The sequence below is a fragment of the Vulpes vulpes genome, chromosome 14 (genome assembly GCF_048418805.1).
Source record: "Vulpes vulpes isolate BD-2025 chromosome 14, VulVul3, whole genome shotgun sequence".
Taxonomy (NCBI): Eukaryota; Metazoa; Chordata; class Mammalia; order Carnivora; family Canidae; genus Vulpes; species Vulpes vulpes.
In genome coordinates this window covers 722,613-748,319 of record NC_132793.1, presented here as the reverse complement: position 1 = coordinate 748,319, position 25,707 = coordinate 722,613, and the positions used below count along the sequence as shown (strand labels likewise).

The 25,707-nt window shown below is 65.1% G+C and overlaps 1 protein-coding gene across 4 annotated transcripts; it reads left to right on the top strand.

Moving 5' to 3' along the window:
• The first annotated feature begins 10,685 nt into the window (after positions 1–10,685).
• ARFGAP1 (ARF GTPase activating protein 1) lies at positions 10,686–23,038 on the top strand. 4 transcript variants are annotated; one of them, XM_072735386.1, is made up of 14 exons: positions 10,686–10,808; positions 14,347–14,410; positions 14,629–14,738; positions 14,978–15,149; positions 15,557–15,657; positions 16,464–16,550; positions 16,982–17,078; positions 17,549–17,605; positions 18,751–18,783; positions 19,629–19,658; positions 20,476–20,532; positions 21,015–21,074; positions 21,664–21,737; positions 22,380–23,038. In XM_072735386.1, the coding sequence occupies exons 2-14, from the start codon at positions 14,351–14,353 to the stop codon at positions 22,720–22,722; spliced, it is 1,281 nt and encodes a 426-aa protein (XP_072591487.1). In that variant the 5' UTR covers positions 10,686–10,808; positions 14,347–14,350; the 3' UTR covers positions 22,723–23,038. The 4 variants fall into 4 exon arrangements, with proteins under 4 accessions (XP_072591487.1, XP_072591488.1, XP_072591489.1 ...); XM_072735387.1 differs by lacking the exon at positions 19,629–19,658; XM_072735388.1 differs by lacking the exon at positions 21,015–21,074 and having other exon boundaries at positions 21,670–21,737.
• The last annotated feature ends 2,669 nt before the right edge of the window (positions 23,039–25,707 follow it).

Here is a 25,707-nt window from a genome sequence, read left to right as displayed (position 1 = left end):
TGGGGGCCGGATGGCAGATCCGGTGACCCCCTGACAGCAGGCAAGGCCTTGGTTCCTTGGCTTCTCGGAATGTCTCCCCCGGATACGTTGTCCCACCTGCAGCAGGACACGTGGGCGATGGCTGTCGCCGTCCCAGGTGCAGCCAGAGGCCCGACAGCCCGAGGCCCACACAGGAGACCAGCTAAACACCTGGGAAGGGAAATGCGCATCAGGACGACCGTGAGACACCCCTTCACACCCACCGGGGTGGCTGGAATCCAAGCGCGGAGCCTGGCACACGCCGCTGCGGTTGTGAGCCGAACAGCCGCCCGCCGCGTGGAGAACCGTCTGGCAAGCTCCTCCCGAGGTTGACTGTAAAGTTACCATAGGAACCAGCAATTCCGCTCCGAGGCCTACGGGAGAAGGAAAGGGGTGGCCGCGCGGACGCTCGGACGCTCGTGCACCCTGTGTGTAGCCGCGTCGTCTGCGAGGCCCCAAAGGGGAGACACCTAAGTGCCCCCGGACAGATGAGCAGATCTTTAAAAGATCCGTACAGCGGAGTGGCCCTCGGTATCAGTAGGAATCCAGCTCTGACGCGCCCCATGCCGTGCGCGGACGTTGAAAACGTCACAGGAGGGATCCCTGGGTGGCGCAGCGGTTTAGCGCCTGCCTTTGGCCCAGGGCGCAATCCTGGAGACCCGGGATCGAATCCCATGTCGGGCTCCCGGTGCATGGAGCCTGCTTCTCCCTCTGCCTGTGTCTCTGCCTCTCTCTCTCTCTCTGTGACTGTCATAAATAAATACATTAAAAAATTAAAAACAATTTTTTGAAAACGTCACACGAAGCAAGACAGCCACGGTCGGCTCTTCCTCCTGAAATCAAACACCAGGTCGGATGGAAGCAGGCCAGCCTCCTCCTGCCGGCGCCATGCGGTGCCAGGGCTGGCAGCCACCACCTGCTGCAGAAGTCCCAGTCCTGGTGGAGGGGCTGGGGGCCCCCAGAGCGGCTGTGACACGGACCTCTGGCATGGGGGGTCTGCAGGCACCGGTGGGGTGCGTACGCCCACGCCGCCTGCCATGGTGGGGTGCACACTGCTATGCAGGGCTGTGGGACCGCCAGGGTGCAATCACCCGTTTCAGAGGTAAGAAGGCCCAGGTCACACTGTGGGCATCCCTGTGCAGTGTTGGGACCCGGCCACCTCGGGTTGCAGAGCACCTCACTTCACGTGCCTCGGGCTGAGCGCTACAGTTCTGGGAGGTGCAGGGATGCCAAGCCTCACTCCGCAGAGGTGCCCGAAGGAGAAGACGGCAGTCAGGGCCCCACGGGCCTCCCCCGAGTCACATTCGGGGCCCCCAGAAAGTGTAGTGTGGTGAGTCGTAACCAAGGCACAGGTGGGCTGTCCGCAGTCCTCACTCCAGACCGTGCGGGGGGGCTGGCGGCTGGGGGACAAGGCGGGAGCCCGACACCCCCGCCGAGGACCCAGTCACCGGACCAGGCTGCGGGTGTCTACACTGCCCACGGGCTCAGCCAACAGAAGTCGGGGAACCCCGTGCTGGGGGCTGCAGGGCAGGCTGGAGCCACTGGGGGGGGATGCCCCTGGCTTCCGGGGGCTGTTTCTTCCTCGGGGGAGGCCTCAGGTGGGGGCTGCGGGACACCAGAGCTCTTCCGGCCAGGACCACCTGCGCTCTTTCTTCCTCTTCCTGCGTAGACCCGGTGTGGTGTTTGCTGTGGCAGCTGTGACAATTTACAGTGTACAGACTTGGGGGCTTAAAGCAACTGACGTTCATTCTCACACAGATCTGGGGGCCGAAAGTCCAAAATCAAGGTGTTGGGAGGGTCGTGCTCCCTCTTGGGGTGGGGATCCATCCCTAAGTTCCAGCTCACGTGGCTCCAGGCGCCCCGGGCTTGTGGCCGTATCCCTCCACCTCTGTCCTCAGGTGGCATTCCTCTATGTCTCCGCCCTGCGTGTCCCCTTATAAGAATACTCGTGACACCATTGAGGTCCCACCCGGCTAACCCTAGACAGTCTCCTGTCAGGGTTCCTAATTCAATCATATCTACAAAGATCTTTTTTGCTGAAAAGGTCACGCCGCAGGTTGCAGGCATTAGGGACACGTTTTGGGGATCACTATTCAGCTGCTCCACTTGGAGAGGCGGGATGGAGGGTCTGGGACCCCTGCCCCTCCCGGCCAGCAGAACCTGGCCCTCCCCACACCAGAACGACAGGGAAAGCCCCCACCCCTGGGCGCCTGCGTGGGGTCAGCTCACCCCGGGCCGGAGGAAGCTCTCCACTGTCAAAACATCTCATGTCCCCACTCACCCAGAGCCGTGGAGATTGCCACGCACACGAATGTTTTTGGATGAAACTGGGAGAAATTTCTATCAACCAACACTGGGAGAAACAGAGGTGGATCCCCAGAACCGCTTGCAGCAGGCAGCGTGGCCGGTGCAGCTCAGCAGATGGTTGAGTCTTGATACAAATACAAATGCCGTCACCAGCATTTGTACCAACCCCTGGGCTGGTTCACACCCGGGGTGGCTGAGCATAACCCGTCAGACGCTGACCCGGGACTGCGGGTCCCGAGCTGACCGCGAGGCCCCTGAAGCCAGCAGGTGCTGGTCTGTGCACTGAGCCTGCGCCCCGGGCTCCTTGGCCTTCCTGCCCCCCGACCCCCGAGCTTCAGGCGGGTTCTGCGGCTGGCCCGGCTCCCCTGCCCTCCCCTTCAGCGGGTCTCTGCCCAAGAGCTGGGGGTGCAGGGACAGAAGCACATCGCAGCTCCTGGGCGTCGCTCCGGGCGCTTGCGGGCAGCATCACAGAGGTGTGCCCACACAGAGGGGCGTCTCGCCAGCGGGGTGGCTGTTAATTTGGGAAGCGCCCTTGCACACGCTCCCCCCCACCTCAGCTCACCACCACCCCCCCCACACACCCCCCACCACCACCCCACCCCACCCCCCCCCCGTGCGCTGACCTGACTGGGGGCTCTTGCCGTGGAAACCCCTGCTTCCCCTCCCGCCCCGGCGGCCCAGGCCAACCCCTGGCACCAGGCGTGGTGGGGACTTGGCCCCGGTCCTGGCCGAGCCTTCTGCTGTCCCACCTGTGTCCCCTGCACCTCAGGCCGGCCCAGCCCGTGTCCCTGAGAGTTTTATCGGAGCTGCAGGACCTCCGATTCTGGCGCTTTGCAGTCCCCTGGGTCCTGGTGCAGCCTCTCCCCAGCCTGGCCAGAGCCTTCCTGCCTGCCAGCTCTCAGCCTCTGGGAAGAGGGGACCATAAACTCCCAACAAACTTGGAGAGGGCGTTTGCTGACACGCACGATGGCCCCGGGAGAGGCTGGGGCTCCTGTTGCTCCTCCCTTGGCCCCCCGGGCAGGTGTGGGTTCCGGGCCACCCAACCCCAGTCTGGAGCTCAGATCCCGGAACTGTGTGCCATCGTCACAGTGTCACAGGCCACTGGTGGTGCAGCTGGGCTGGCATAGGCTCATACTGACCAACTTACTCATGAGTTGGGGACCCAGTGCCCCACCATCTGCTCCGTCTACCGTGCTCTCCGGGAACCCCGGAGGTGATGCTTCTGTTTCACAAGAGGAAGAGGAGTCTCAGGGAGGCGAGCCACCACCCACGGCCACTCGGATGGGAGCACTGGAAGCAAGCTGCTGTCTCTGCCTGTTGGAGCGGGGGGCTGCTGTCACAGGCCTCACGTGCCCTGACCTGGACGCAGGGCTGCTGCAGCCCAGACCTGCAGCTCCCAGGCCCTCCTGGCCAGGAGAGCCCAGAGGATGCGCCGGCCAGTCCCCCCAGGGCCTCATCATTACTCTCAGCCATTGAGCAACCAAAGAGGAAAAGCAAGGCGGGGGCAGGGGGCTGGGGTTTCTTTCTTAAGCACGTGGCTCATTAAACAAACAGGAAAAACACAAGGAGAGGGAAAGCAGGTCTGCAGGCCTGTCTGTCCTCCCCTGAGGTCAGCGGCCTTCCGCCTCTGCACGGGCCTTCTCCCCTATCCCTCTGTCTCCGTTTGTCTCTCTCTGTCTGTCTCTCGCAGAGCAGGCTCTGGCGTGGGGTCATGGTTCCCCAAATAGCACATAGGTGTCACACAAGCCAGTGTCGGGGGCTGCAGGGAGGACAGGAATGACCCCCGGCACCCCTCGCTGTGCAGCACGGAGTGCCCCGCAGCTGCCATGCTCTTCCCACCTTAGTTCTATTTGCTCAAGGAAGAAACCCCCGTGCCCCCGGGAGAAGCCCCTGCTTCTGTCTCCCCCAGTGCGGGGTGATGAGTGGCGAGAGGCCCAGGGAGGCCCCTCCGTGCACTGAGGAGCTGCAGCGGGGCTCCCTCCTGCCCCCTCCCTCATCCTCCGCCATCAATGTTAATTCTACAAGGTCCACAGAGGGAGGGCCGGATGGTGCCCCGTTTCACAGATGGGAAAACTGAGTGAAATGGCAGAGGTGGGATTTGACTCCAGGCCGGTGTGGCTCCAGCAGGAGCTCTGTACGTGCCTCCTCACCGCTGCACCTAGGAGCTGGGAGGAGCGGCACAGGGCGCCCGGGAGGAGGATCTGCCCCTCGCAGGCTCCCTCTGTGACGGCTGGTGCAGCCCTGGGGGGAGCACCCAGGGCCCCCGGTCTTCAGTGCATTTAGTGCTGCTGATCGGCACCTCACTGGTCCTGTTGCCTGGGGGTCAGCGCGGGTCAGTTAGCGGCTCTGTCTCCTGGAGGTCCCCCAGCGCGCACGTCCTCTCCCTTCCAGCCTCCCTGGGTGCCCCAAACTGGACTCGCCCACATCTGGACCCACACCCCCTCCCCCAACCCGGCCAAGCTCCCGCCTCTCCTGAGATGCAGCTGTCCCCCTGCCCTGGCCTCTTCCATCGAGCAACAGCCTGGCCTTGAGAAAACAGAAGACAGAAGACAGGCAGAGCCCCGCCCATCCGTCACCAGCATTTGTACCACGCTGGCTGTCACCTCCCGGCGTCGTGCTGCACCCTGCCACACAGAAGGGGGCCACAACACCCTGCCTCAGCCTCAGCCCCGGGGAAAGCTGGCCCGGGCCCCAGAGGGCACTGAAGCGGGCTGCATGTTGGTGCGGGGTCATGGACTCGTCGCTATCCAGCCTTGCCCTCTGGCTCCCCAGCTCCTCCGACTTCTGCTTGGGTGTCCTTCGGGTCCCAGGGAACGCACCTCCCCCCGGGCTCCCAGGGCCAGAGCGTGGAGCTCAGATGCCACAGTTGGCACAGAGCATCCTTTGGGCCCGTGCTTAGCTTTGCGGTGGACACGTGACGCGAGCTAGTCCAATCAGAGGCAAGGCCAGCATCCCGGGGACGCTGGTACAGAGCTGGGTGTGAACCAGGGAGCTGGCAGCCTTAGCAGCTGCACCCTGGGGCCTTAGGATAAAGAAGGAACCGCAGGGCAGACACGGTTCCGACAGGACGGTTGAGCCGTCGGACCGAGCCTTGCCCGAAAGCCAGTTCCCGGCTGATTGGGCTTTTCAGCGCATGAATCAATAGCTTGGCTTTGTTGTTAAGCCATTTGGAGTTGGATTTTCCGTGTCTGTCAACTCGCATCTAGAAATACTCCTACGATAAGCATGGGAGGAGCTAAGGCAGGTGTGGGGTCCTCACTCTCCCCCGGGGTCTGAGCCATCAGGCCTGCAACCTGAGGAGCGGGCCCAGTCTCCACACATTCTTAGCCGTGACTCCTGAGCCAGCGTGGACAGGTGTCGCTCGGCTCAGCTGCGGGGGCTGTGGGGGGAGTGCGAGTGGGATGGTAGCTCCGGGTTTTCAGGAACAGCATCTGCACAGCCTCTCAGATTAGCACAGCCGCGTGTTCTGTCTCCTGCCTCCGGCCTAGGCTCATCCTTCACATCATGGCAATGCCAGGGAGTCAGACGGGGTGGGCCAGCCCGGGCCTAGGCGGACCCCAACCAGTGTCCAGGTCTTCTCGCCAGGCAGGACGAAGCTGTTTCAGGGAGGTCCTGGTGGTGGACAACAAACCTCGAGGTCCTCAGCAGGGGACGCTCACGGTCGTCGGCCCGGCCACCAGTACGGAATGAGGACCAACGCAGCAGTGTCCACGCGTACGTGCTTATAGCAGGACAGGGCCAGCGCCTGGGGAACACGGCAGGGAGGGGGCCCGGGACACAGGCATGCTCACGGCAGGGCACTTGGTACGGAGATTCTGGGAGCGACGGATAATCGGAATGTACCCAGTGCTTCCACTTCCGGGGATCGATGCCATAACGACACGTACACGAACAGGGAGGTCGCTGCACACAGATGTCCGGTAAACCATGAAGATGAAGCAAAATAATCACAAAGCAATAACGGCGACGAGAACCCCAGTGCACAATTTCACTAGAGAAATTATACACGGACGCGCAGCTAGGAGGAATGAGGTCCCGCTGTAAAGGCAGAGGACACGAAGTGCCACGGAGCCAGGTCTGAATGTAGGTCTTTTTGGGAAAACCAGGCTGGGTCGTTTCACCCCAAACTTGTGGCCGTGGCCAGCTCTGGAGGGCCTACCCTGGGACCCAGGAGGCCTCGCATGGCACCCCGGGGCAGCGGGACGGGTCCTTCCAGCCCTGCAAGGCCACTGCCCGGCCACACGGCAAATGGGCTCCCAGCCTCGGCCCGTTCCCACCCACCGTGGCTTGAACCTGTTGTGATCTTGGCGGCAAAGTGGGACCCAGCGGCTGGGCCTTAGGAGTTCGCCCCCAGCCACCGGGGCTGGACTTCCCAGACCACAAGGCAGCCGGGCAGGGCAGGGAGGAGGCCCCAGAGGAATGAGAGCAGAGCGCGGGGAGCAAGGCCTGAGTCCCAGGACGCAGGGGCAGGGCAGCCACCAGGGCAGCGCCCAAGTTCCTGGGAGGACAGGAATGCCAAGTCCACACCGAGAGTCCAGGGTGACACTGAGGGCTCCAGGGACATCTGAGGCTCCTGGCCGTCCCCAAGCTGGCTGAGCCTTGAGGCTGGTAGTGGGCTTCCTGGGAGGCGCGTGGCCCGAGGGCTGGCACGGGAGTGTGCGCGGGGTGGCAGGAGCCTGCATCGGGGAGCGCGTGGGGTTCAGTGGGAGTGCATGAGGCCCCATACCACCTCCGGCGACAGCATGAGGGAACCGCCGGCGCCCGCGCTGGCTTTGGGCCGCACAGACCCCGGGTCTGGGCCAAGCACGCGCCATGGAGAAGCGCTGGGAAGGCGGAGGCAGCCTTTACTCTCCCCACGCCCTGGAGCCCCGGGCGCTGCTGCTGGGGTGCACCCGCTTGTGGGGGCTGCACCCTTGCTCCTCAGGGGACGTTCCAATGAGGCCGCCCCCCGGGGCCTCTGGGGTCGGAGCCGCCGGGACCACATCCCGGAGCTGCTGCCATAGCGGGCACGTGGGTCGGGACCGTCTCAGCCTCTGCGCTGTGCAAAGGCGACACAGCAGGACCTGCCTCTGAAAGAAGCTGGTCATGGTCTACCCGGGGACACACCAGACCCGCACCTGCTGCCACTTTGCACACAGGACACTAAGTCGGACGAGCCTGAGCCCAATGAGCCTTCAGGCACAGACCCATACACGCGATACCCATGCACACATGTGCACACTCACATGCACACACGGACACCAAAAGCACACATATGCACGTGTACACGTCTGTGTGCACACGCACCTCACACGCTTGAAGGCACACGCCCTACACGCACAAGCACACACAGCAACACACACATCACAGGCACATAAGTGCACGATGCGAAAATGTGCAAACCCACACACGCTCACAGACATGTGCACTTACACATGTGCACACGCACGGCCCTCACTAGCCGGGTGGAGCTCCAGCTGTTTCCTCAGCCTCTGCCACCGCTGCCGGCAGCTGGCCGGACCCCCTGGACCCAGCTGACCCCGCCCTGGGGCCCAGACAAGGCCGCTGAGACTGGTGCTGGGCGTCCTGACCCGAACACATGCCCGCTTGCCCGCGTGGCTGCCCAGCTCCACGCGCCTGCTTCTCCCCTGAGGGCTGTAACAGAGGCTGGGTCCTTGGCCCTTTAAACGGCCCTTTGGACCGCGGGCAAATCTGAGCAATGGGTTCATACCAGAGCACGCGCGGTGGTTGTGCAGCTTAACAGGCTCTGCCTTTCGAGCCCAGGGCCTGACGTCCACAGAGTGTGGGGAAGTGTGGGCTCCTGGCCTGAAAGGGAACTAACTGCAGGCTTCTCTTCAGCACTGGGGAAACGGAGGCTGGGGCCAAGTAGCGGGATGACGCGGCTCCCGCTGCGCTCCACGGCGACCTGCACTCCTGCCCCTGCTCACCCTGAGCGCTGGGCTGGCGCCCACGGGCCTGCAGCTCGCTCCCGGGAGTTCCCATGTCCTATCACACCCAGGGCTTCCCTGCCCCGGAGGAAACCACAGACAGGATCCTATTACTGTAACTGAAAATTAACGGACTGCCGGCGGCGGTTCTAAAAGAAAAGCAAATTGTCTGAATAGTTTAGGTGGAGTAATAAAGGGCCGCCTGGGGGCCCAGCGGGTGTGCATCTGTCGGCCTTCAGCCCAGGGCGTGACCCTGGGTCCCGGGATCTAGTCCTGCATCTGGCTCCCCGGAGGGAGCCTGCTTCTCCCTCTGCCTGTCTCATGAATAAATAAAATATAAATTTTTTAAAGATGGAGTAATAGAATGTTTCCAATTTGTAGCTACGCGTTCTGCAGCACTCACCGCTTCACCACCCAGATTCCGCTCTGCTCCTGTCGTCCGGACACTGCAAGAGCCTTGAGGAGGAGGAAGGAGCTGCCGTGTGTTGCCCTGTCCTTGGAAGGCCCCCCCTCTGGTCTTGGCTCCGGGACGTGTCCCTTGCTCTGGGGATGAACCTCGCCCCAGACCTCCCGGAGCCTAGGGCAGTGGGTGATGTGATCGACTTTCATGCTTTGTGATCAGGAAACAACATTCAGCCTCCACTGGTTGGTCTGGCTGGTGCCCAGTGCTGGTCCCAGTTGTGCCGTTGCCAGGACAGCCTCCTCTCCCCTCCTCTCCCCTCCTCTCTTCTCTCCCTTCCCCTCCCCTCCTCTCCTCTCCTCCAGCATCCATTCAGCCTTCAGAGCCCACCTCCTCCAGGAGGCCCACTGTAAATGCAGCACACGGCTCTCACTGTCTGAACCTGGGGAGGCAACACTGCTGACCCCAGGCTCTTGTGCTGAAATCCAGTCTCGTATTGCCACTGTGTAGACACTGGTGTGCCTGTCATTCCCGTGAGTGCTTCTGGCTCCTTCCTGAGGGTTTCCTCTGGCGGCAGGAGGGTGCTGATGCTCAAGCCGGCACAGGCAGGCGGGGAGTGCTGGAAGGATGAGCACTGGGGCAGCTGTCACCCAACAACCAAGGGAGATGCTGCGACCCCACTGTGGGCCCACAGAGGCTGCGGTGGAGCAACTGTCTTACTGTGGGTGGAAAAATAAATGGTACACACACACACACACACACACACACCCCACACCCGGAAGACTGGCAACTTTGTGTAAAGTTCAAAGGACACCCACCCATCTCCCAGCAATTTTCCTTCTAGGGGACTACACGAGAAGAATCGAAAATATGCCCTCAAAAAAGCTGGTAGGCGAATTTCAGAGCATCTTTATTCGTAACATGGAAAACTTAAAAGTGACTCCAGTGTCCAGCAGGTGAATGGACAAACGAGGGGACTGCACTCAGCGGAATACTGTTCAGCGATGCAAAGGAGCGGCGGCGGCCACTGCAACACGGATGAGTCCCCGAACACCGGCTGAGTGGACGACACGGTAGGTGGCCCTTCTGTGCCAGGCCTGGGACGGACCCCGCAGCCAGGGGGTCTTGGTTAAGCCAGCGGAGCGAGCCACTGGGAGGACACACTGTTTATTTACAGATGCCTACACTAGCGGAGCTAAGAGGTGAGGACCTAACGCCTGCGGTGGCTGCTGCGACCCAGCGGTCCCTCATGGTGACCTGCTGGCGGTGGCCGCCCGGGGCGTGCATCCGTCAGGTCATGGCGCTGGACATGTCACAGACTGTACTTACACCTTAATAAAAACGTTACACGTGGGATCCCTGGGTGGCGCAGCCTTTGGCGCCTGCCTTTGGCCCAGGGCGTGATCCTGGAGACCCGGGATCGAGTCCCCGGTCGGGCTCTCGGTGCATGGAGCCTGCTTCTCCCTCTGCCTGTGTCTCTGCCTCTCTCTCTCTCCCTCTCTGTGACTATCATAAATAAATAAAGATTTTTTAAAAAAATCTGAAAAAACGTTACACGTGATCCTTCCAAAATCAACAAAAAAGCACCGAGTGCAAAGCAAACCGAAAATCATTTGCGGGTCCCCTCGTCCCGGGACCAGCTCTTCTAACCGGCTCCGCCGCTCGGGGCCTCGCGGCCCGGGCCCCGCCCCCGCCCCCACGGCGGCCCCAAGGGCGGGGGTCTCGGCGGGTCCGGGCACGGCCCGGGGCTCGGTCCCTCCCAGGCGGGTCCCCCCTGCCTGCGGCCGTCCTGCTCCCGCGGCACCTCCCGCTGCGCTTCCGTGTCCGCCGCTGTGGGCGGGCCTCCCGCGGCCCCCGCCGGCCCCTGAGCCCCGCCCCGAGCCCCGCTCCAGCCCCGCGGTCCGCGACGCCGCCCCCGCGTTCCCATGGCGACGGGGGCGGGGCCGCGCTGCCCCGGGGACGGAGGCGGAAGTCCCGCCCCTCCCCGCCCCTCCCCCGGCTTCCCGTGATGCCCCGCGAGGCGCAACGTAGCCGGAAGCGGGTGGCGGCGGGGCGGGCGGCGGGCGCGCGTCCCCGGAGCAGCCTGCGGCGCGCCCGACCGCGGACCCGACGGACCCGGCGGACCCCGGCGCGCGGGATCGAGCCCGGACCCCCCGGTAGGCGCGCGGCCCTTCGCCCCCGCCCGGGAGCGCCCCCGCAGCCCGCCCGGCCCCGCTCGCGCACGGACGGCCCCGGGGCCGGAGCCCAGGCTCCTCCGCCCGGCGGGTGCGGGGAGGCGGCCCGGGGACCCGCGCTGCTCGCCCCGCGCGCGGACGACCCCGGGCGGGAGGGGCCGGGCGGTCCTCCCCGGGCCCCGTGGGGTGCGCGCCCCGCCGGAGGCTGCAGCGACAGCGGAGGGCCGGCCCCACGCTCCTGCGCGCCGTGCCCGGGCCGCGGGGCCTCCGCCTCGGTGCTCGGTGCCCGGTGCTCGGTGCTCGGTGCTCGGTGCTCGGACAGCGGCTGTGCTGAGTGCTTCGGGCGGTCTCTGGGAGGAGCCCCGGGACCCGGCGGTGCCCCCGGTCATCCTGGGACCCAGCCCGCTGGTCATCCCAGGGACCGAGCGGTGCCCCCGGTCATCCCAGGACACGGGGGTGCCCCCACCCCCGCATCCTGGGACCCAGCCTACCAGTCATCCTGGGGACCCAGCGGTGCCCCCGGTCATCCTGGGACCCAGCGGTGCCCCCGGTCATCCTGGGACTCGGCGGTGCCCCCTGGTCATCCTGGGACTCGGCGGTGCCCCCTGGTCATCCTGGGACTCGGCGGTGCCCCCTGGTCATCCTGGGACTCGGCGGTGCCCCCTGGTCATCCTGGGACTCGGCGGTGCCCCCTGGTCATCCTGGGACTCGGCGGTGCCCCCTGGTCATCCTGGGACTCGGCGGTGCCCCCTGGTCATCCTGGGACTCGGCGGTGCCCCCTGGTCATCCTGGGACTCGGCGGTGCCCCCTGGTCATCCTGGGACTCGGTGGTGCCCCCTGGTCATCCTGGGACCCAGCCCATCAGTCATCCTGGGGACCCAGCGGTGCCCCCGGTCATTCTGGGACCCAGCGGTGCCCCTGGTCATCCTGGGACTCGGTGGTGCCCCCTGGTCATCCTGGGACCCAGCCCACTAGTCATCCTGGGGACCCAGCGGTGCCCCCGGTCATCCTGGGACTCGGCGGTGCCCCCTGGTCATCCTGGGACCCAGCCCACTAGTCATCCTGGGGACCCAGCGGTGCCCCTGGTCATCCTGGGACTCGGTGGTGCCCCCTGGTCATCCTGGGACCCAGCGGTGCCTCCCGGTCATCCTGGGACCCAGCGGTGCCCCCGGTCATCCTGGGACCCAGCGGTGCCCCCGGTCATCCTGGGACTCGGCGGTGCCCCTGGTCATCCTGGGACCCAGCCCACCGGACATCCCTGGGGACCCAGCGGTGCCCGTTGGTCATCCCAGGGACCAAGCAGTGCCCCCAAGTCATCCTGGGACCCAGCCCACTGGTCATCCCCGTCATCCTGGGACCCAGCGGTGCCCCCCGGTCATCCCTTTGAATCTCGGATGCAGACAGAGTCCCAACCCCAGGACCAGGTTCTGCAGCTGCTTACAGGGCGGACGGGAGGAAGTGACCTCACTTGGTCAGCGTTCCCTGAAGTTACGGCCACTTGCAGGGAGCCACCTTTTACCACCTTGGTTTCAGGCACTAAAGAATCCTTGGATGGTTTTTCGAGATAAACCATGTTTACGGTTTTGAACATTAGGACGCATTTCACGTATCCAAGTTAGCGTTTCAGGGAGTTGAAGGTCACGCCCATCAAAACTGGTCACTCTCGTTCATTTTCAATCCAGGTCATTTCCTGTTCATAGGTCACCTGCCGCTAGTTCTGCAGACTTTGGCTCTGCCTGATTTTATTTTACACAATTAGAAATTCAGGGCACATTCAACCCAGTTCTGGCTCTCGTTTGCTTGGTGCCCCCTTCGACCAGGATGTGAACGTCTGAGGAAAGGCACGATTCTCTGGACAGACCAGGGGCTGGGCATGGAGACCCGATGGGGCAGGTCCGCGTGCCAGCCCCGCGCAGCAGCCCGCAGAGGGCTCTCCGGTGGTCGCCATGAGACGGACGTGTGCAGAGGGCTTTGTGTGTTCAGACCCGGCAGGATGGCCCCAAGTGTGGGTGTACCTGGGGACGCCCCCGTGCAGCTCGTGTGCGGCGGCGACGAAAGTCGTTCACTTAAAGGAGGCCGGCCAGGCACCGTACTCGGGAGTGTGCCCTCGGCGTCGGTAGGCGGTCTGCGTAGCACGGAAAACCGCGGAGTGCAGAGGAGTCGGAGCTGCGCCTCGGGTCTCGGTGTCAGTTATGGGAAGATAACCGCGTCTGTCGTCTTCAGCTGGCTTCCGGGTGGGCGCTGACGACCACGGGAGTCCCGACCGTCTAGGTTTAGAAAGCGTGGCTGTGCAGTCAGGGCTGCCACCCGTGACTTGTTCCCGCAGACTGAGATGACGGGTGAGGGACGGCGCAGGATCTCCTGGCTTGTTGAGGCTGCGTGTCCGTGGAAAGCTCCAGCTCCGCCGTCAGCGGGGAGGCTGGCTGTGCAGCCGGGCAGCAGAGCGGCTGCGTGAAACGTCCAGCAGCCGCGTGGGTGTCGGATCCGTGCCACTTCCAGGGTGCTGGTGGGGTCCCCGGCGGGTGCGTGCTGCCGTGAATTAGGGCAACAGCTCACAGGCGCCTTCACAAGTGAGAGAAGGGCGAGCTTCAGAGAGGCCCCCGCACAGTTGTGCGTTGGTGGTGGGAGAGGTGGCCTGAGGCGCAGGGCCAGGTGGTGCGTGCAGGACCGTGGGGTCGCTCTGCGTCCAGCACCCTGCCTGCTCCCGTGCGCGTTCTCCAGCTTGAATCTACGTCGGTTTTCCTGGTCATGAGTTCAGTGCGCTGTGGCTTGAACTTGGGTTTTGCCGGAGCTGGGAGATTTATAAAGAGAAATGGTTTTTGTCTTCAGCCTGAGTTACGTGGCTCTTGTGCCCCAGCGTGTCCTTGTGAGGCATGGTGGCAGGTGTGCCCTGCTGTGGTCATGCTGTCGGTCACTCCACCCTCCACGGGGGCCCCATGGAGGACCCACCTGTACACCCTCCCGCAGGCCAACCTCTGCACACCTCCTGGTCACGGGGAGCACTTCGGCCCCACGCCACAGGCTGGGGAGGGGAAGGAAGGTACCGCGCGCAGAGAACCTGGGGTTCCCTGTCCTCGAAGGTTGCTGGCCCGAGTCTGATACGTTGGCCCTTCGGGTGGGCGCCCGGTTTAGCAGCCAGTCTGTATGTTATGTAGAGGTCGGCCCTTGCTGTGGGCTGCGTCACAAGGTGGAGGGACATTTTGTAAATTCTGTAGTGTTGGCGGTTCACGACGGTTAGGCAAAGCGGACACCGACAATTACGTTATTCTCGGTAATTACATTGTGTTTGGCCTGGAAACATCCAGACTGCTCTGGGTTTTTCTTCAGCGTGTAAAGGACAGAATCGTCCCATGAGTAGTTCCCTGATGCTGCCTGTAGTAAGCAGTGACATTACCCCATAGCTTCCAGCAGCTTAGTGGGATTTCTCTGAAGCTGTGTGTTGTCGTGTTTTTGCACCAATGGGTTTTCTTGTAAAGTAACCTACTTGTAAGTTTTAAAATTTTGTTTTTCTTCCCTGCAGCATCATGGCCAGCCCAAGAACCAGGAAAGTCCTGAAAGAAGTCAGGGTGCAAGATGAAAACAACGTAAGCGTCTCCGCTTTGCTTTGATGCTTTGAGGTTTAGCAAACCTCCCAGAAGTTGCTTGTAGCCTCAGAGCTCTCCCTGCTGCTGTTAGGCTTGGGCCAGCCTCTCCTCTGCTCCTTCTTGGGGCCACCTGTTGGGTCTCTGGGGCAACTTGTTCCCCAAGTTCTCTGGGTCCTGCCCCAAATGCCTGGGTGAGTTGCATGTGGCTCTTCCTGCAGGTGTGTTTTGAGTGTGGTGCATTCAACCCTCAGTGGGTGAGTGTGACCTACGGCATCTGGATCTGCCTGGAGTGCTCGGGGAAGCACCGCGGGCTTGGCGTGCACCTCAGGTCAGTGCCCTGCCCCTCGTGCCTTTTGGGCTCCGCAGGGATCCTGAGCCGCGGTCAGGGCCTGCTGTGGGGTGCAGGGTGACGGGGTAACACGTGCTGCCTTGCCAGCTCTGCCCTCGGAGGTGTCACGGCCAGGGGCTTCTGTCACGGGAAGCTCATGCGTCAGGTTCATGACCTGGCTGGGGTGGGGGCTGCTGGGCACCCAGTGCTGATAAGTAGGTTGGCGCTCTGGTTTCTAGCTTCGTGCGCTCGGTGACCATGGACAAGTGGAAGGACGTGGAGCTTGAGAAGATGAAAGCTGGAGGGAATGCGAAATTCCGGGAGTTCCTGGAGTCTCAGGAGGACTATGACCCCTGCTGGTCCCTGCAGGACAAGTACAACAGCAAGGCCGCGGCCCTCTTCAGGGACAAGGTAGGGACCGGCCAGCCAGTGGTGCTGAGGCTCCGCCCATTGGCAGCTTGGGTGGTTCTGGGAGCTGGCGTCCTCCTGTGGGCTCTGACACGCCTGCGGGGGCCACGCACAGTCTTCTGGGACTGCCGTGCACAGACAGGACGTGTGGGCTGTCTTGTCCCACCCCGGGGGAGGCAGGCGGCATGTAGTTAGCCGGGGAGAGGATGGGCCTTTCTCCCTGCCCTCGGGGGGAGCATCGTGTGCCGGCCCCTCCGTACCGAGTCCCTGTCCCCGTGTTGACATGTGACAGAGACCCCGGCCTGTGCCCGCTGAGCCTGGAAGGACAGCGAGCAGGATGGGCTAGAGTGGGTGACATCGCCGACCAGTCCTGACGGTCCCGGCTTTCAAATCCCTGTGTCCCCTGGCAGGTAGCCACCCTGGCTGAGGGCAGAGAATGGTGTCTGGAGTCCTCGCCTGCCCAGAACTGGACCCCACCCCAGCCCAAGACACTGCCGTCCGCTGCTCACCGGTAGCTACTTCTCTGGCCTCTCCGGGTCCTGGCTGTTCTGGGCCCAGCCCCGATCTTAGCCGTAGCTTGGGGCCCCCGTGCTGTTGTGGGAATGGCTCCCGTTGTGAGCTACTCCCAGGAGTCAGTGGGAAAACAGCTTCATAGGTTGTCTTAGCGATAGGGGTTTTCAGTAAAAGCGCCCCATAAGCTGTGTCTAGGGCCAAGGGGGCAGCTCCGCACTTCTCCATAGCCGTTGGGACAGTGCTTTCAGATTCGAACCCATGACCGCAAGTTTCTGTAGGAAACGTCCCTGCTGGGTGGTGGTTCCATCCTTTGTCCTCCCGAGCACTACCCAGCCTCCGGAGCGCAGGCGTGGTGTGGACAGGTCGATCCCCACGGCAGACGTCCTGCGTCCTCTCAAGTGTCAGGCTGGTGATCTGCAGTGACCGGTCAGGGAAGGCTCCGTGTTTGCACCATGGGCGCCCAGGGACCCCCACCCCACGCCCGCACCGTGCATCTCGTGGGAGCTCGGTGGGCCACTGCTGACATGCCTGCTTCAGCACCAGGCTCTCCAGCCTCTGTGCTGCCCCCCGCCAGCATGGGCAGGCCTGGAGCAGCGGTCAGGGGCCCGTGGGGTCCTCTCTGGGCCGGAGTGTGTCCGCTTGCTGTTGTCCGCCGCGGCCAGTGAGCCGCCTTTCGGAGGTGGAGGCCAGCTGGCCTTAGGTGCTCCGTGCTGGGGGACGTGACAGCACGTCCTGGAGCGCCGCACGGTCCCTGCGCGTGCCTGTCCTCCGTTGACCTCAGTGCCCTTTGATCCTCCCTCTCAGAGCTTCTGGCCACCTGCAGAACTCGACCTCGTCCTCAGACAAGGCTTTTGAAGACTGGCTTAACGACGACCTTGGCTCCTATCAGGGGTGAGGCGTGGGCAGCGGGGGGCTTGGTGGCTCGGGGACTCTGGGTCCCTCGGGGCTGGGGTCCTGCGTGCAGGCCGTGAGCCGCTGACTGTGGCATCCCAAGGCTAGCCCAGGTCTGAAGAGTGTGAGTGGAGGGAAAACCTCAGTTGAGGGAAAAAGAATGCTTTTCCTTCTTGGAAGCCAGCTGACCTGTGGACGCGTGTTTGTCCCCGGGGCTGTCCGAGGAAGTCATTTGACGCTTCTTGCACTAGCGGGCTGCCGGGTCGCGCCGGGCTCCCTGCCCAAATGCAGCAGGAGGGTCTTCTCCGGGGAGCAGAGGAGAGCCTGCCCTGTGTGCCCGCCTCGCTGCGGACCCCATCCTTCCCGGGTCTGGGCGCCTCCTGCCTCGAGCCCCTTGGGCAGCAGGGTGCTGCCTTTCGTGTTCCTGTCAGGGCCCAGGAGAACCGCTATGTGGGGTTCGGGAACACGGTGCCGCCCCCGAAGAGGGAAGAGGACTTTCTCAGCAGCGCCGTGTCGTCCCTGTGCTCGGTGAGGACCGTCCCCTGCCCTGCACCCCGCGCCCCGCAGCCCCACCATCCACGCACGCCTCCCCTCCCTCAGTGAGGTTGTCTGTGCGACTGGCTCGCCGCCTTCCTTCTGGTCCCAGCGGGTGTAGCTGCTGTTAGGGGAAGCGTTTCCAGTCCGCAGGCGCATCATCCAAATCGGGGCACCTGCCGGGCCCTGCTCTCCCACGAGCGCACTGGGCACATGGATCCCAGCGCTCTGCCCACCAGCCTGGCACAGGGGGGTCGGGGTTGGGTGCGCAGCGCTGCGGCAGGAATGCCCGCTCCTCCTGGGAAGCGGGGCTGCAGCCATGCACAGGGCCTCCCGGAAGTGGCCTCCCTGCGGAGCTGGGTGCAGAGTCCATCGGCTCTGTGCTGGGCCGTGGGTGGCATGGCCGACAGCCTGCTGGGCCACCGCCGTGGAACCTCGACGTGGCCCCTCTTGCTTCCTTGCAGGGCTGGAGCAGTTTTACCACCGGAGCGAGCAAGTTTGCTTCGGCCGCTAAGGAGGGTGTGAGTACCCGCCCCAGCGCTCCGCCCGCCGGCCCCTCACAGGCGGTGCTGTCTGGGGTCTGGAGGGCACTCCACGAGGAGTGGGGGGCGTTCCCGGCCCCCAGACGTGCTCTCGGGTCCCCGAGGCCACGGCCAGTCTCAGGGCCCGCTGTTGGCTGCTTTAGCAGCAGGCACCCGCCCGCCCATCAGGGTGAGCTGTGTGCAGAGGCAGGCCGGCTCTGGAAGGGGTGCCGTGCCAAGGCACCGCCCCTTGTGAGCCCTGCGGGCAGAGGGGTCCCGCCAGCCCTGCCTGCTCCTCCGCCCGAGCACGGGAGGGTTGGGGACTTTGTCAGGAGACGCAGGTGGACAGTGGTCTTGGGCTTAGAAAGGAACAGGCTAGAAACCTTTTGGGGCCATCACCCTGGGGGTACTGGGGGGTCTGGCAGGTGTGGCCTTGGTAAGGAAGGTGCCCTGGAGAACGGAGAGCCCAGGGCAGGGTCAAGGGGCTGCCTGGCACGCAGAACCGGGACAGGAATGTTCCGAGGGCCAGGAGACCGTGGGCCAGATGGTGCCTGCCGTCGCGTGACCCGCAGGAGCCAGAGGGCTGGTCCTGGGCTGGGACGAAGGCCCCACGGACACTGCTTGTGCTGCCCGTGGGTGCATGTGCCCTGCATCCTCCCCTGTACGGCCCGGGAGGAGCCTTGAGGAGCAGCAGGCCCTGTGGCACCGCAGCTTTGGCTCGTGGCCTCTGGAGGGCTATAGCCGGGAGGTCCAGGTGCCTTCCAGCTGGAACGCCTGGCCGGGCCTTTTCCTTCTTTGTCGTGAACGTGGTTGGGGGTGGGGGTGCTGTGCTGCGGGAGCTGTGGGACAGGGCCGCACTGGGCGCCAAGTAGGTGCACGGCCTGGGCCTCAGGAACACCCATAGATGCCGGGGCTGGGGGGTGCCGCCCCTGCCATGGGCCTGCTCCCCCCGGCCTGTGTGCTGCGGGCTTGCCCCTCCCAACGGCCTCCCTCCCTCGGGGCCTGGCCTAGCGGGCAGCTTTGCTGGGCGCCCGGGGGTGTGGCTGACGGGACAGGCCTGGACCGGGCGTTTGTCGAGGGTGGGAAGCGCAGCCTGGGGCCGGGCGTCAGGACAGACGAGCTGGAAACCCTGTGTCTCTTTCCAGGCCACCAAATTCGGATCTCAAGCAAGTCAGAAGGTAACAAAGGAAGCTTCTGCGTTTTGTGTTGCTAAAATTTCTAGTGTGCCGTCTGGTTGGCGTCTGGACGCTGCCCGGGCTGCCGTCGTCGGGCCCTGTGCTTGGAGAGGGGACGTTTCTGCAGCTCAGGCCTGTGCTCACAGACTTGTGCCCCGGCGCCTGCGGGTTTAGCAGGTGGGGTGGGAGGCTGCGTCTTTCGGGGCCTGCGGGGCAAGGCCAGGGTCCCCTGTCCATCCTTGCCTGGGCATCCGGCCGGCCAGACGGCTCCTGTGTGGTTCCTGCCCGCGGCGGGAGGGAAGCCTGGTAGGGCCGAGGGCCGTGGGCCGTGGGGCAGCCCCTCCTTGGGGCGGTGGGTCTGGGTTCTGCGGAAATACCTCGGTTCCCGTTAGTTTCTCACTGTGAGTGGTGGTTTGGGGTGGTTGGTGTTTGTCTTTTTCTTTTTCAATCTTGGTTGGTGGCCCTGCAGTCCCCAGGTGATGCCAGGGCGCTGGACTGCCTGTCCCCCGGTGTGGGGGTTAGGACTCGGGCCGGAGGCAGCAGCCCTGCAGGCTGTCCCAGGAGGGAGGGCAGTCGCTCTCCGTGCGTGGTGCGCCCCCGTTTGGGGTTCCTGACTTGCTCACGTGGTTCTGGAAGTTGTACCTCAGAGTAGAAAGCAGCGAGGGTCGGTGGCAGTAGGTGGGCACCGAGGGCACTCTTGAGGACGCCCGCTGGGGTGACGCCACCAGAACGTGAGGCTGATTAAGGTGTCTGGAGGTGCTTCCTTGTTGCTCGTGCGCACTCTGCCTCTCACTCTCTCCCTCTCCCCCCCCCCCGCCCCAACCCGCTCCCTTGCTATCTGGGTAAAGTTTTGGGGCACCAAGCAGCAGCCCGAGCTGGTAAGGCGCCACGTCCGTTCTCGTGCATGCCTCCCCCGTTCTCTGTGCTGCCCACGTGCTTTGCCCTGAGCATTCCTGGACCGTGGCCTGTGTGTGTCCTCGCTTACGTGTGCTCGCCCTCGGAGCTTCTCACCAACCTGCTGGGGCCGGGGCCGGGGGCACTGCTCCTGTTGGGGTGCTGGGAGCTGCTTGGCAGGATTTTCATTTCATGACCTCATCACTTCCTGCTAAGTACGCAGAGGGGGTGTCATCGCAGCCTTGAGGTGCTGACGCTGTGTGCTTGCCCTGTGCCTCGAGGCTGCTGCTGCTTGGTGCTCTCCCTCTTAGCTGCCCCATCGTCCTGCTGCCGCCCCACCCACCTTGGCTCATCCTCTGGCTCTGTCCTCTTCCTTCTGGGTCAGGTGGCCGCTGGAGGGCAGGTGGGCTTCAACCTCATCCAGTGACCAGAGGTGCACCTGCCTGCACTCCAGCTGAGGGGTAGCATGTGACCTGCTGCAGCACGTGGGCCATCCTGGGGATGGGACTGCGTGGCTCTGATGGGAAGACCCACAGGTGGCCGCTGGGTGGGACGGACTCCCGAGGCCTTGCTGCCACTCTGGGCCTCTTCCCTCCAGAGCGCGGAGGCCTGGGGCAGTGGTCTCTGGCTGCCCCACCGCCACAGTGCCTGGGGCCACTTCCGCGCGACTGCCTCCGGCGCCGCGGCTGCCATGACAGTGGGGTGGGGGCATCCTGGGTGCTGGGCTCGTGGCCACTGTGCCGACCGGTGTCCTGGGTGACACGCTGCCTGAGCTCACCTGACTTCCCTCTCATCAAACAGGCTTCGGAGCTGGGCCACAGCCTGAACGAGAACGTTCTCAAACCTGCACAGGAGAAGGTAACGCCCCTGATGCCCGGTGTCCCTTGTCTGCCCCCCGCCCCCTGAGGCCCTCATTCCAGGGGAGCAGCGGGTGCTGGGGGGCTTTGTCCAGCAGTCCCAACTCCGTCCATTGGGCCCCCATCCCTGGGCTCCGTGAGGCCCAGCCTTGTGCTCCATTCCTCAGGGTGGGCTGGGTGGGCAGTGCAGAGGTGGCTGACGGCCAGGGAGCCCCCCCAGCAGGCTGGGGCCCCGGGGGTGGTGCCGACCTGTCCGCAGGACATTGTGGCTGACCCAGAGGCCCCCCAGGAGGACGCCGCGTTACAGCAGCCTGGGCACGGTCGGCGGCCCTGGCCCCTTCACGCGTGGGGAGGGGGCTGCCCGGGGGAGACGTTGCACGCAGCTGCCGCCACGGCTCTTTCCGGCGTGCACTGTCCTTGGTCAGAGACGGCGACGATGGGCTCTGTGCCCCTGGGCTGATGGCAGTGTTTTAACCCACGCAGGTGAAAGAGGGAAAGATTTTTGATGATGTGTCCAGTGGGGTCTCTCAGTTGGCGTCCAAGGTAGGGCAGACCCTGGCGCTTGGGCGCAGCTGGAAGCCAGTCTCCACATTCCGGGGCGCCCGGGCCGAGAGCAGGAGGGCCCTCCGCGCCCCGCACGCTCCCGCAGCCTGGATGCCCGCCAGGTGCCCGCTGGGCAGTGAGGCGGCTCAGCAGAGCGCTCCGGTGCCGCTGCCCGAGGAATGTGGACACAGCTTGGTGGGGGGCCCTGTCAGGTCTGCTAACTGTTGCTTCTTTTCCTTCTGCCTTCGTTGTGCCGCCGCTGCCCTGCCCCGGTGAGTGCCATCTGATGGGCCGGGGCCTCGCCGTCTTCTAGATGGGTTGGGGTGTGCATGGCCCCCCCTCCCCAGCCTGCTGCAGGGGCTTTGCTTGCATGCTGTTTCCTCGAGCTGAGCACTAGGGCCTCCTGCCACCACCACCGTGTGCACACCGGGCGTCCCCTGCACCGTTCCTGTCGGGAGGAGCATACGAAGGCCTCGGGCCTGAGCCCGGCCATGCTGCTTGGGTCTCTAAGCTTTGCCGGGACCTTGAGCGGGACCGTGTGTGCATTGTGAGGACCCACCCTGAGCAGCCACCTCCCGTCCCCTTCCAGGTCCAGGGGGTCGGCAGTAGGGGATGGCGAGACGTCACCACCTTTTTTTCTGGGAGAGCGGAGGACACGGATAGGTATGCTGGTCCCCCATCCCCGCCCTCGTGCCCTGGGTTCCTTCCTACAAGGTCTCTGAGAGGCATTTTGCATCCCCGCTGGCCGACAGGCCTGTCACCCCCAGGGGCGGCTCCCAGAACCCTAGAGATACTGACCTTGTGGCTACGGCTGCCGCTCGGGCCTGGAGACGAGAGGGGCCAGCACTGATCCCACTGTCTCCCATCTTGGGCTGGTGGGGCCGGCAGGGGCCCCGCAGCAACCCCGTCCCCGCCCTCACTGTCCACACCTGTGTGCTGGAACCCCGATCTGGCTAGGGCCCCCCTACTCCAGCTGCAGGGTAGGGGGTAGGAGCTGGCCGTGGTGGGGGCCACTGCTCAGCGGGGCCCATCAGGCTCCACAGCGTGCTCAGGGCTGCGCTGTTCCGTTAGTCGCCGCGGAAAACCAGTCTTGTACCTTTTCCTTCACAACACGCTCCTTTTGGGGTGGGACTGATGGAGCCGGGCCTGACTGGCAGGAGGCCCACCCAGATGCTTCCGGCGGGCTCCGTGCACACAGCGTCTCCCAGGCCCTGTGCTCCTGTGGGCATCGTGGCCTGGGGGCGGGACCCCGAGGGACGGCCTGGTGGCTCGGGCTGTCGTTCAGCGTCCTCCTGTCTCCCCCAGGCCCCTGGAGGGCCAGAGCTACCAGAACAGTGGTGGGGACCACCTCCAGAACCGCACCATGGACCAGAGCTTCTGGGAGAGCTTCGGGAGCACGGACCCTGCCAAGGGCCACAGGTCCCCGAGCAGCGACAGCTGGACGTGCGCGGACGCCTCGGCCGAGAAGAGGAGCTCGGACAGCTGGGATGTGTGGGGCTCGGGCTCCGCGTCCAACAATAAGAACAGCGACCACAGCGACCTCGGGGAGGCATGGGGGGGCGGCGGGGAGGGCAGAGCCAAGACCGCCAAGAAGGCTGCGCCGCCGGCCGTGCCGGTTGACGAGGGCTGGGACAACCAGGACTGGTAGGCGCGCCACGCCCCGGTGCCAGCAGCGGCCTGTGTGTGCACTCTGCCCTCATGCCTCCTTGTGTGACCCCAGAAACCAGCCGTGGCGCCAAGACAGCACCTCGGGTGGGCGCGGGGGTGGTGCTGCTGGCTCGGGTGGGCGCCCGCCCTGCAAGGCCACGTGCTGCCCACGGTCCGGGTCCCGGCTCTCCCGTGGCTCCCGGGCAGCCCGCAGAAATCTGGCCGGGGCGACGCGGAGGGCAGGGGCTGCCCCCGCGGGAGGCGGGCCGCACCATCGTTCCCGTACGTCCTCTAATAAACCCTCCCGAGTGGCCGCAGCGCAGCCCGTGCAGTGTCCTGTGTGAGGCACGTGTCCTGAGGCGGGTCCAGGCTTGTTCCAGGCCGGCCTTGGCCTTCCCGCGTGAGGGACATGCGCAGGGTCCTCCCGCTTCCCTGCCCGTGCCGCTGTCCTGCGCTGTCCCCTACCCCTGGGCCCTTGTCTGTGGTTGCACCGAGCCGTGCTCCTCGGAGCCGAGGCAGCGCCCCCAGGGTGCCCCAGACGGCTGCGGGACCGGGACGTGAAAGTGAGGCGTTGGGGGGGAGCACCCGGCCTCTGAGCCCGGCCTGGGGGCCCCTGGCGGCAGGGGGGGCTCCTCAGCCCACTCGGTGTCCGGGGAAGGGCTGCGTTTCTGTCGGGTGGGTTGTGGCCGCCCCGTCCCTGCCGGCTCCGCGCTGTGCCGTGGCGGTGTCCCAGCTGTGCCCCTGGCTCGGCTCGCGGTGTCGCATGGGTCTCCTTGTCCACCGGAGCCTACCTGGCACCGAGCCCCATCTCCGGGTCGCCGTCCACTGCTGACGAGGGGCCTTTCTCCCATCTGACAACTGACCGAGGCTGTGGTGGGTCCTCCGTGCACCCCTTCTCTGGCCCCCACGTTGCTGTCGGCCCTGCCGTGACTGCGGCTGTGGCCCCGGCTCCTCCTGTGTGATTTGCGTGGGATGTGCGCACTCCAGGCCCTGGCCGCTGCTGGCCCTTCACGTCCTGGGACGGGCCCTCCCAGCGTGGGCACCGCCAGCCAGGCTGCAGCAGCAGGGTCGGGTGTGGGGGCGTCTGGGCCGCGGTCGCAGAGGGGCCGCCCCGGGACAGTCCCCTAGCCCACGGCTCTCTCTTGAGGACGCATGGTGTGGAGCACCCGTGTGTGCAGCAGCGGCGTGAGGGTCTCGGTCACTGACCCAGTCACCTGCTGCCCCCAAGGCCAGGAGCTCGGGGTTCGGGTAAGCCCAGGGGCGATGGTCAGCCTGCCAGCCCGCGACCGGGCATCCGGGGTGATGATCCTCAGAGGAGCACAAGGTGTGCCCGGGCCGCCCTCCGGGGGGAGCTTGTCCCTTGGCCGGCAGTTCTAGAGGCTTCGGGGGTACCAGGCCCATCTCCTATAATTGCTTGTCCTAAGGCCACGTTACGTAGGGACTGAGCTGCCCTTTGTTTTGGGAGCCCCCGCAATGCCAGTGTAATTAGGACAGTGTTGGGTGTTTCGACATGTTGGGGGGGGGGGAGCGCTCACATGGTGGCCCAAGATGCCTCCACCCCACGGGTAGGAGACAGGTGTCCTGTGTTGGTAGATGCTGCCTGGGGTGGGGCCCAGGTGGTGCAGGGGCCTGAGCATGTCCCCGTCCCACCTCCCTGGTCGTCCCCACACAGGCCCCTGGCACAGAGCGACCGTGAGCTGGGCGGTGTGCGGGGTCACAGGTGATGAGCTCCTGCTCTGTGCAGGACCCCAGGGTGGGCACGTGGCTGAGGGGTGGGCAGGCTCCAGCCAAGGACGCGTGGAGGGTGGCGCCTCGGGGTGCGTGCGAGTGCATATGTGTGCCCCGAGCGCCCACGGCCACGGATGGACACGGTGCGTCCAGTGCAGGATCGTGGCTGCTGGGCCCAGCGCCCTCTGCTGGTCTCTCCTCGGGTGCGGGTCCTGGGACTGGCACCCGGGCTCTGCGTCCACCAGCGTTGTTGTGTCCTGGCTCGACAGGGGTCCCCAGGGTCGGGCAGCTCCTGGGCTACGGCGGGTCAGGGAGCTCCATCTGGCCCGGGGCCTGGGGTCCTCCCTCGCCACAGGAGCGCTGCTGTCCGGGCCGGAAGTGGGGCTCACAAAGCGGGACGGGGGCGGGGGGAGCCAGAGGGGCACTCGGCACCAGGGACAAAGCCCCCTCGGTGTCGTGGCCCAGGCCTGTGCGCCCACCCCCAGCTCTGTTCCCCACGCTCGGACTGTGGGCTGGCAGGGGTGAGGCCCTGGAGCTGGCTCCTCCCGGGGGCCCGGAGTCTGGGGAGGGGATGAGCCCACATGGGAGGAAGCCCCCTGCCCAGCAGCCTGCGCCCCCCACCTTTGCCCACCGAGTGCTTGCGGCCCGGTGAGCCCTGCTGGACCGTGGCCCGTCCCAGCCCTGGAGCCCGTGCAGTGCCCACCCCCATCCCGCTTCTTCCCCAGAAGCTGGACCCAGGGCGGCCGCCAGTCCCGCGGGCTCCTGGTCGTCGGCTCCCCCTGCCCTCAGCTGCCTGGGGGGTGGTCCCGGGTCAGGTGGGTGTGGGGCAGGGACTGGAACAGGGTGTGGTCTGGCCAGTGTCCCGCCCAAGTGTCAGGCCTGGGGGCCCGGCTGGGGCTGTGGGGGTAGCTGCGGGGGGCCAGTGTGGGCCTGGGCGCTGCGGCTGACGCTGGGGGCTGCTGCTGAGGCTCCCAGGTGCATCGTCCGTCCACGCGTGGTGGTGCCTGCCCCGGGAGCCCCTCCTTGGGGCACCCCCCCACCGCATGTGTCCTTCACGCTGGGACACCCCCCCCCTCCCGCTCCCGGGCTGCAGCTGGGAAGGGTGGAGAGCCTGGGGAGGGAGGAGGCCGGGGTGGGCCAGGGGCTGGGCTGAGCCGGTGACGTCCGAGGGAAAGGGGCCGTCAGAAGCCCCGGGCTCTTGTGGCTGCGGCAGGACCACGGGGGGACCCAGGGATGCCCCCCTCGCCCAGGAGAAGGT

What these genes read in the sequence shown, in the direction of transcription:
- ARFGAP1 (XM_072735386.1), top strand. Translation starts at nt 14,351, where the DNA reads ATGGCCAGCCCAAGAACCAGGAAAGTCCTGAAAGAAGTCAGGGTGCAA. An exon ending in CCAAGCAGCAGCCCGAGCTG is followed by an intron (nt 19,659 to 20,475) that starts GTAAGGCGCCAC and finishes CTCATCAAACAG; the next exon opens with GCTTCGGAGCTGGGCCACAG. An exon ending in AGAGCGGAGGACACGGATAG is followed by an intron (nt 21,738 to 22,379) that starts GTATGCTGGTCC and finishes TGTCTCCCCCAG; the next exon opens with GCCCCTGGAGGGCCAGAGCT.